Below are 10310 nucleotides of genomic sequence, written 5' to 3' on the forward strand. Positions count from 1 at the left end.
CAAAATTCGTCCGATCTGTGTACGATGTAAAACATGCATCGTTGATTGCAGGCCTGGGAAAAATCTCTGCGGCCCATCTGCACATCGTACCAAAGTCGGATGGGTTTTATCGTACGTGAAGCAATTCCGTTTTCGAACTGGGTACATAGGTGGGCATTGCCGCAATTATTTGAAGTTTTTTTTTTACAAAATATAAACGTTTCTAATCTTGGAGGCTGTTCTTCAGCGGTTCAGCCTACACGCTGTATGCGCTCACTGCCTCTGGTGAACGTGGTTAGAGATGATAACACCAGGTTATTCACTCGGTTTCGATAGGTAGAGGTGTCAAACTCCTTTTGGATTAAATAACCAGTCTAGCCGCGTACATCAGTGTAGCAATGGGGTTATTACGTCAGGCATGAAATATATGCCGTGCATAACGCAAAGCCTGAACCACAACACACCGCCATCCAGCACTGCGTCTGCGTGTCAAACCACCCACCTACGCATCATAGTGACAGACTTACATTATCGTCAAGAGCATCTGAACATGAACATGGCGATATCACAAGGCCAAATAAGCTTCATTTTAGAAAGGTCAAATAAGCTTGCATTTCAGAATGTACAGAAACAATCTATTGGCGGACCCTTCTTCAAAGCTTACACAAGTATTTCAGATCCCTATGATCATATGAAACATAGCAACGGTCCATGAGAAATTAGGGTCCCACGCCAGATAGCTGTTCGGAACATAGACAAATCTTGGTGGTCATTATATTCACATGACAAGGAAAACAGAACACAGAATGACATTGGAAGAAAAGGTCGAATGCGGGCTCTGAACTCTTTTTTTTTTAACATACGAGGACTCTGAACTCTAGCACTTGAAGCCCCCGCAAACCAGCAGCCAAAGGATGAGGATCAAAAAAGCAACCCCACCACCCACCATCAGCTTAAACCTCAGGTTCTGAAGCCACATCTTGCGCCTCAGCTCTCTGCCATGCCTATGGAAGTTGTCGGCCTGAAGCAAATTTAACAACACATTCCTCAGTCAAAGTTGCTTGCACGTCTTACTTAAATAGAACTTCAAACAGAGGATACGGGTAGCCAAGACCTACCTGGGACTGTAAGGTTTCGGTCTTGCCAACTAAAAGTTCAATCTTCTCGCCACGATCCAATATCTAAGCAATGCCCAGCAAAATCAAATTAAACTCCATGAAATGAAAGATAGGAAACACAAGAAAGAGAAGTGTTGTTGATTTGATGAATTGAATAGCAACGAACCAATATCTAACAATGCCCAGTAAAATCAAATTGAACTCCATAAAATGAAAGATAGGAAACACAAAAAGGAAAAGAGTGATGTTGAGTTGATGAATCCAAATAAATGATATGAAGCTGTGGCTAATTTGCACTTTGTAATGCTTGTTTTTTCAAAAGCAGTAACTGCATAGGGCACTAGAGTTGGCAAGTAAATTCCAATATCCTCTGGGGCATATCTTGCTTTCTGTGGATCTCAGGAAGCAAGATATGCCCCAGGATATTGGAATTTACTTGCCATAATGGCAGAATAAAGACTTATCAATAAAAGTTAAGCACCCAGCAGAGAAATACATAAAATCAATGGATAAAGCAAATAGTATATCAACAATGGTGACTCGTCAGAGCAACAGCAATTGTATGTAATCCCTCGTAAGGAAATGACACATCTTGAATCAAAATAAAGGACAAGATCCAATAATTACTTCTTCAAACTGTATCAAATCTCACCGCTGGATATCACAGCCTACTTTTAAAGTAAATTGTTTTGATGTGAAGGTGCATTAACTCTAGCACTGAGTTAATATTAATACAGTGCTACCTTAAGAAGACATTGTCTAACTGTGTGTTACTTATTGAGATCCAAGCACTATCAAGAAGGCTTTACTATAAGATAACAAATTGTACGAATATGTGATAATCCCTATTTGACTTTCTATTTCACTTGAACCATACAAAGCAATTTCCAGTGTATATAGTATAGTAGAATCAGAAACTTGAGAGAGCTGAGAGACCTTATTCATAACATGCTTGCTTGTTCCTCAAAAGTAAAATGTGTGCAACAGGACATCTCTCTGGAAAGAACAAGTTCAGTTAAATGCATACCTTCTCAATGTTATCCATCATGATTCCTTTAACATCTGAAAGATGCGCTTTCACCTTGGAGATCTTGCTTATTTCCTCTGGATGATTAATACAGTACTGCATGTGATCCTTGAGCCTTGGCCTGAACCCAGGAGAGAGAGAGAAAATAACAATAAGCACTTCCATGGTAACAAAACACCAAAGTATAACCAAAGAACAGAGTAAGGAAAGAATCCATACCCGAATTCCCGGTCAAGATTGTAGGCGATGCTGAACCTGTCCTCAAACAGGAAGTCGTCCTCATCCGCGTCATCAGCAAGCGGGTGCTCCTCATCGATGCTGGACCCGTAGCGCTGCATGAAGTCTTCCTTGATCCTCTCTAGGAACACAAACGGCACGCTCCTTCCCACCGCCTCCTCCGCCACCACGAGAAACACTGCACCACATTGACACAGTCACAAGAAAGGCTAGCGGCGGCAGCGAGCAAAATTAAGAGGGAAACAGTGGGCGTACCGAAGCCGCGGTCGACGAGGAAGTTGAAGGTGTGGCCATCGCAGGAGTAGGTGGACCTGGTGCTGTTGGCGGGCAGCTTCTGGAGGCACTGCACGGCGATGGTGCTGAAGTTTCCCGAGAAGGCCGTGTGCTCGGCGAGCACCACGGAGCCCTTGGCCACGAAGCTGTATATCAGCGTCTGCTTGCTGCTGCTGCCGCCGTTCATGGCTAATCCTCCTCTTCTACCACCTCCCGAAATCACCCGACGACAAAAACCCTAATTCCCAACAGCGCTAAATAAATCAGCACACTGACTGGAACGAATCGAAAAATCGTATGGCCGCAAACTAACCTAAATTGGTCCGCAAATTGATTCGAATACGAAGCACTAACGACGAAAGGTTAAATTATCGACACACGGGAATTGGGGATCGGCTCAGCAACAGAACACGATTCAGGGACTCCAGCGCGCAATCTACAGTATTACTATCATCCGAAAATAAGCAGAGATAGGATCGAATTAAATCGAATCGGATCGGATCTCGGGGCGGAGAGGGGTCAAACTGGAACAGGAGGCGGGAGGGGTAGGGGGCGAACCTTGTAGAAACGCAGGCTCCGGCAGGCTTCGTCGCGCGGGGTGGTGGTGGTGGCGGTGGTGGCCTGGCCTCTCTTCTTCTTTCTCCTCGCTGTTGCCGCTGTGAATTGTGAAATCGATCGGAGGTGGGCGACGGACGGTTTCGGGTCTATTCCATGTCTTGTTGCGTTGCTTAGTTGCGAGTTAAAGTCGGCAAGTTACCGTTCTGCCCTTTGAGGTGGAGTGCAAGACGGGCGCTGACAAGGACGAGCAGGTACTGCAGGTAGCCGATGGCTGATCTGATTTCCATTTTTCTGACGAGGACATCCTAGAAAACAACGAGATAACACACACGCGTACAAATAAACAAACACAACACCCTGTGCCGAAAATTGGGAGCTAAAAAAAAAACGTGTGCAACGTGATACACACATGATGTGAGTTAAGAGTATATAAGGCTAGCAATCATATTATCATGCATATGATACTGCCGTATGATATTATCTCTATACTTCATGTTATTATGGTATCATGTAGTAGTGTTATGGTATCACTATCACTATATTTATTGATCTGTAAAAATCTTAATGCAAGATTGGGTACTTATTTATAGTAGTGGTATATCTTGTACTATGCCAAGTTATAGTACAAGATTTATTTGGCATTGAATTTTTAGTTTATATGTTATGATACCACTATCATCTCTCTTATTATTAATTTCATTGCCACATCAATATTTTTGCATGCATGACAGTTACCTATGATATCTTCACTATGGCTAGCCTAAAACCTTGCTCGCCGCTGACCTGATGTTGAGCTTCTCTCAATGCAACTTGTTGCCAACACAATCAGTACTTCTCATGAATCGATAAGCATAGGATTCAACCTTATGAACATTTATATTTCCAAATAACACAATTATAATTAATATTCAAACTACATAAACATGAAAAATGACAAATACTACGGGGTAGTAGCACTTGTCAGAGAACATCAAAAATAGTTTATCCAACATATGAAACGGAGCAAACTATTGAGCACCATGAAGTCCCCACAAATGTTCGACAATGACATCTATTTGTTGCTCGTGCATTTACCTGTTCTTGGTCCACCTATTTATCGCAATAAAAAAACTCCGGTAACAGAAATGGATCATATTGCTCATAGTCCTCCTTTGACAGCCCCTCGGTATACTCCTGCTCGCAATCACGGTCCTCATTTTCATTTTACTTCCTCTTGTTCATCTCTCGAGGCTCAGTGTTCATAATAAGAGCAGCTAAAATGAAGTTGTCATCATTGTCGGACTCCTCCTTTTCCTCCCACCATCGTTAAAGTTCGTCACTGCAAAACGAGGCCATCTTCAATACAAAATTCATGATCGGTGAGGCATACAAATGCATCATCAGTGTACCTAAATTTAGAACGAAAATGTGAAAGGGAAAGAAGCCCACCTCTGGTTGAGATGGAGTAGGAGCTTGGTGGCATCAGAGGCGGGGCGAGACCGCGGGAGGGTGACAGCGAGCTAGAGACGTGACGAGACTCTATTATTAATTTAATGTCAGGCAGAATGCCTTTAGTTTGAAAGCTAGGGAAGTTAACAACATCTACGAGGTTGAGCCCCGCGGAGAGAGGTGTCGCAACGAAGGTAGAGGGTGGGACAACAGATCCGGTGCAGCATGGCAGCAAGCTCAGGAGAGCAGCGATCGCAAAGAGATGAGCCCACTGTCGCGAAAAGTCAAAACACAAACAAAAAATGTGAGGGGCTGTTCAATATCCCAGGACCACGTTTTCGCCCTATTGGAGATGCTTTATGGAGAACAACAAAAACTGCATTATTGCATGACTAAATTTCATCATACACTTTGATCAAGTCACATCATCCCATCAATACTTTACATATGTTGTCGCGAAAGAAGAGCAATGTGGATCACAGAATTTAGTTATACACTACATCATCAAGCAAGAGTAGCATCCCAGCCATGAAACATGCAAGCAAGGTACATTGGTGATACCGACTGAACAGCGCTGCTAGCTTGTGCTATTGGTGATACCGACTGAACAGCGCTGCTAGCTTGTGCTATTAATCAGAATCATGCCTCCTCTTTTGCTTGTCTTTGCGGCGGCGCCTCTCCCTGTCCTCCGAGTCATGCCTACTGTCATGCTTGTCTCGCCTCCTCTCCTTTCCCCCAGAGTGTTTTTCGTGCTTTCGCTCTTTCTCTCTGTCCCCTCTCCTCTCATCGTCACGCCGTCTTTTCCCCTTCCTATCATCTTCAGAATCTTCCTGCTTTGCTGCAGGTGCAAACTCAATCTGCTCAGGCTTCGTTTCAGAAGGGCCAGGACTACTTGGTTCTTCCTCAGTCTGAGGACCCCTGGAGTCATAAAGATAAAACAGGTGTGTTAAATTGGTGAAATATCACAAAATATTGTTAGCATACCTTGTAAGCCTGGACTAATTAACAGCCAATATTATTATAATAATACAGTGCTGTATATCAAGGGATAATAAGACCATACAAAAAAACTGTTGCGATGCGAACTTACTTGTATAAACCTAATCCTTGCACTTGTGCTGCTTCAGCATGCCCTGCTCCCAAATCCTCCGCTGTAGATCCTCTCTTTATTAGCTCAGCATATTCATGCCTATCTAAGCGATTGCCCTTTGGTCGACTACTGCGCTTGGGAGCTAAGCCAAGTGCTTCACGCATGGCCTGTTCCTCCTCCTCCTTCACTCTCCTAATTTCTTCCTTCATGGCATCTTCTTCATCGGATTTCTTATCTCTTGTATACCACAACAGGTCCTTCCCTGTTAGATATAGCCATAGTTTCAATGTTAAGTTATTAGCATGCAGAAATTTATGCGTACAATCACAAGCCTTGAGAAATCAATACAAGAAGCACTTCCGTTTCAACCTATTATAAATGCAAGCCCATAAAGTCACTTGTGCAAAAGATACAAGCAGAAACTTCACTACTAACAAAAGGCAATTATGGCAAAAGCAATGTTCATATGTTGCAATCACAAGACCATAGCAAATAGTATTAGAAGAACTACTTGTCATTATAGAACTAGCACACTACACCTGTCTACTGTTCAAAAGAATACTCGTTACATATGAACTATAGGTTAAGCTGTGTATTCCTCATCCTATTGTACCTGGAATGTATCCAATCAATAGGGATGTGGTAGGCCTAGCAGTTTGCTTGACCCTATAATTGGCTCATCACGACACATTGGCATACCTTAATAGTAACATCCTAATTCATTGTGAAGTACATAGGAACAACTCAGGCCGCCATCAGAAGGATTTAATTAGTAACTAACTTCAGGACAATGAGTTACTGGTGCAAGGTGAATTATTCAATGAAATAAACTAGTGTGCCCTTTGTTAGAAGAATACAGACACGTCAAACAGAGTGAGCTCATCGTAAATTAAAGGGGTTTAGTCATGTGAAGAGGGTTGAGCAGAAAAATATAGCCAGAAACATGAGGAATTTTAATGAGATTACAGAAACTATGAAAATTCATTGTAAACGGCATAGTAACAACTCAGACCGCCAGCGAAAGGATTTTATTAGTAACTTCAGGACATGAGTTACTAGTGCAATTATTCGATATAATGGAACTAGTGTGCCCTTTGCTAGAAGAATACATACACATCAAACACCACGAGCTCATTGTATGTGAACAGGGTTGAGCAGAAAATAGAGCAAGAAACATGAGGTTCTTTAATGAAATTACTGAAAATATGAAAATTCACGGTAAATGACATAGTAACAACTCAGATTGCCATCGAAAGGATTTGATAAGTAACTTCAGGCCATGAGTTACTAGTGCAATGTGAATTATTTGACATAATAAAACTAGTGGGCCATTTGCTAGAAGAATACATACACATCAAACACAGTGAGCTCAGCGTAAATTAAAGTAGTTAACGCATGTGAACAGGGTTGAGCAGCAAAATATATCAAGAAACACAAGGTTCATTAATGAGATTACTGAAAAATGAAAAACAGAAACATATCCATATTGCTTCCAGAACTGAATTACTTATTCCACCTGGGTTAGGGGTAGAGGGTATTTACCTTTCTGCCATCTACCAACAGGAGCCTTAACGCTATGACCAAGGTAATTCTCCCGGTGCTTGTCAACCTTAACATCATCCCATTTGAATTCTGCAGGAACAAATAAGATGAGTTTCTGAGTATTGAGCTATCAATCTTCATGTTATGTAGCAAGCATGATAGAAACAAAGTTAGAATGTTAAGTACTCCATCCGTCCCATAAAGGTTGTCTTAGATTTTTCTAAATTTGCCAAATTTAGACAAATCTAAGACATACTTTATGGGACGGAGGGAGTACAATAAGCGGCTATCAGATGTAAAGGCTTTTTTTAATGAGCCCAGAAACTGCATTAATATTCGTTGGTGGGATTATAAGTTATAAGGAGCCCAAAGAAAACTTCCCAGCAAAAAAAAAGGAGCCCAAAGAAAACAGAAATAACATCATAGTCCTCCGCCATTACACACAGGACCTCAGAACAAAAAGGAAGACCACAATCAGGACCTTCTGCACCGGCATCAATCTTGAGCTCCTGAGCACAGCCACCTGCTTCACCGCGGGGGACTACAGTACTTGGGGAGCAGCAGGCAGTGGATGCTGTGTCGATGCTAACAAAGGGCCTCCGAACTGGCATAACAGCCTGGAGGTTGCAGAGTCGGAGCAGACGCCCTTTGGCCATAATAGTCAGCGGCAGGCCAGCCCAAGGCTGGCGAGAGGCCACTGAGGATGTGCATTTGATGATAACATCAGTCTCTATATTCCTCATCTCTTCAGCAGAAACCACAAACAGATCGAGGTCCGCTGGCCTTCTTCTCCATCGCTGATGGCATTCAGAAAGAGCAACTTCACCCACAGCAACTCGATCTGGGGAACCAGCGCGCTTATTGGAGAGGATCTCACCGGATCTACCTTCCAGCTCGGATCTCCACCATGGAGCTCCTCCGGACGGAGAAGCCGGCAACCATATCTAGTGCCGTGCGAGGACACCAAGATGCCAAATCCCCAAGGCATGACACCAGCTGCCATAAACGCAAACAGGGACCAAGCCCAGGACCTAAACCTACTTCTACTATCTACAGAGGAGGCCGGACTACCTCTCCCCTCGCCTCGCCGGACGGCAAAGCCGACGGAGTGGGAGGGAGAGGAGCCGGAAGACCACTCAAGACTGTCAACGAGAGGGGCAGGAAGATAAGGAGGGGGGATGAGCGGACATCCTCCTCAAATGCAAATGCAGTGTGTGAAATAACAAGCAAATCACTACCAGCAAAAACAAGTGATCAAACCTTGCACACCAAAAAGGCTAATTTCTGCAACCCATGCAATTGCATTTCTAGTCCAAAGGCTTCAAAGAAAGTGCTAATGAAGCAACACAGGTGTGATATAGGAACTGAACTTTTAGTTTCACAGTTTGCACTTTGGGTTATTCAAAGAAGAAAATGGGATTAAAGCAAGTTTGCACTGCACGAGACTAGAGGCAACACACTTAAACTCTATTTCAATCATTCCACTTGAATAGAGCAAGCAGCATAAGGTGAAAGTAGTCAACAATGGAAGGTAAGATGCAACTCATAATGATTTCTCGATTTGTGAAAAAACTAGACTATATACTGCTGTAACTGGGATAACTGTTCCAGGGCATGAGCAGACGGACACATGCAATCGTAACTAAAATCTAATTATTTTGAAAACTTATTTCTACTGCTGATTCGCAGGAGCTTCCCCATTCATGGGGTGTCAGTGACACCTGAAAAAGCTAAAACACAATGAGCAGAGGACATTGTCTCAATTTTAGTGCGATCGCCGAGCTTGAAGAATTACCCACAAGTGTAATCTCTACCGTATAGGATGCTCAATGTATTTAAAAGCCTTAGAGAGATTTATGAAAGGTCAGACATTCACTTGGATGTATTCATTTTATAACCGATATCCATCTAATCCTGAAAAACGGGGGTCCAAAACGAAAAAATGGATGTAGGACTGCCACAGCAGATGAAGGTACTTCAGCATGGTATCTTATCCCTTTCTGTATTGTTTCAACTTTCAACAGCCCATGAAGGCAGCACCATATCATGAATTCATGATCCTCTTAAGTTCAACACAACAGCCAGGGCATTGAATCTAAAAATCATCTAACTGCGATATTGCACTATCCAAAAACCTAACAAGGTCGACGCAGCAGAGGCACAACCCAACCCAATCCCTGTCGGTGATTCCCATCTCCCCGACGCACTGCCGAGCGGAACCAGCAGCCCAGAGGCTGGCGCACGAACGAAGGAGGTCGTTCACGGGCCGGATATAGCCTGGCCGGTGCAGCAGATCGCGTCGAAACCCTAACGGGCGCTGCGGAAACCCTAACTAAGCCGTGCGTCGGTTAAGATGCAGTCGGAGCAGCGGTGGGATCGAGGGGCGGAGGAGGGAGCTTACGGTCTCGCCCGCCGCGGACGCCGCCTCTCGTGGGATGGTACATCTCGACGACGATGTGAGGGGGAGGAGGAGGATTTGGGGACTTTCCGGGAGGAAGACGACGACAGAGGTCGGATACTTGGGTCAGGTGCGGGCGCTCTACGGGCTGGGCCGGGAAATGGGCCGTTAGCCACATGGGCTATTCTCCTCCACGTTTAGTTAGTCGGATCAAACAACACAAAGCACGCCAAAATAATACCTTAGGGTTTCGCTACCCTGCCGGCGATTTTCCGATCTCCGGGGAAGGGGCTTTTCATCCAATCACGAGGTCAGATTCATCGATCTATCTCCGACGAGCGGGCTATTCGGGCTGATCAAGGGGCCGGCGTGTTCGGCTGCTCGGCCTTGGTAGTTTCGCTTCGTGGTGAGGTTTTTCGGATCTGATCTCGGCATGGCGACGGAAAAGAAACAAGGAGAAGGTGGAGCGGCGGATCGGGGGGCGACTGAGCCATCCCTAGAAGAACTGCTGCTGAGTCTAGATCTGAAGGGGGAAGACATTGAAGGCTTCTTCGTGGCAAAAAGTGAAGTGGAGTCCCTGAAGGAAGAGACGAAGTGGATGGCAGTCATGCGATTACTCACCCCAAAAACTTTCAGTGCAATATCGCTGAAAAGGACTAT

The 10310-nt window shown here is 44.2% G+C and overlaps 2 protein-coding genes across 2 annotated transcripts; both read right to left on the reverse strand.

Moving 5' to 3' along the window:
- Positions 1 to 544: 544 nt before the first annotated feature.
- Positions 545 to 3364, reverse strand: LOC127315856 (vesicle-associated membrane protein 727). Its single transcript, XM_051346301.2, has 6 exons — positions 3193 to 3364; positions 2617 to 2872; positions 2344 to 2539; positions 2125 to 2245; positions 1098 to 1160; positions 545 to 1000 (listed from the first exon to the last, which is right to left on the reverse strand). The coding sequence occupies exons 2-6, from the start codon at positions 2819 to 2821 to the stop codon at positions 857 to 859; spliced, it is 729 nt and encodes a 242-aa protein (XP_051202261.1). The 5' UTR covers positions 2822 to 2872; positions 3193 to 3364; the 3' UTR covers positions 545 to 856.
- Positions 3365 to 4976: 1612 nt separating this feature from the next.
- Positions 4977 to 9799, reverse strand: LOC127315853 (uncharacterized). The gene is made up of 4 exons (XM_051346299.2): positions 9654 to 9799; positions 7253 to 7342; positions 5711 to 5972; positions 4977 to 5538 (listed from the first exon to the last, which is right to left on the reverse strand). The coding sequence occupies exons 1-4, from the start codon at positions 9694 to 9696 to the stop codon at positions 5250 to 5252; spliced, it is 684 nt and encodes a 227-aa protein (XP_051202259.1). The 5' UTR covers positions 9697 to 9799; the 3' UTR covers positions 4977 to 5249.
- Positions 9800 to 10310: the final 511 nt, after the last annotated feature.

Source organism: Lolium perenne, chromosome 7, assembly GCF_019359855.2.
Source record: "Lolium perenne isolate Kyuss_39 chromosome 7, Kyuss_2.0, whole genome shotgun sequence".
Taxonomy (NCBI): Eukaryota; Viridiplantae; Streptophyta; class Magnoliopsida; order Poales; family Poaceae; genus Lolium; species Lolium perenne.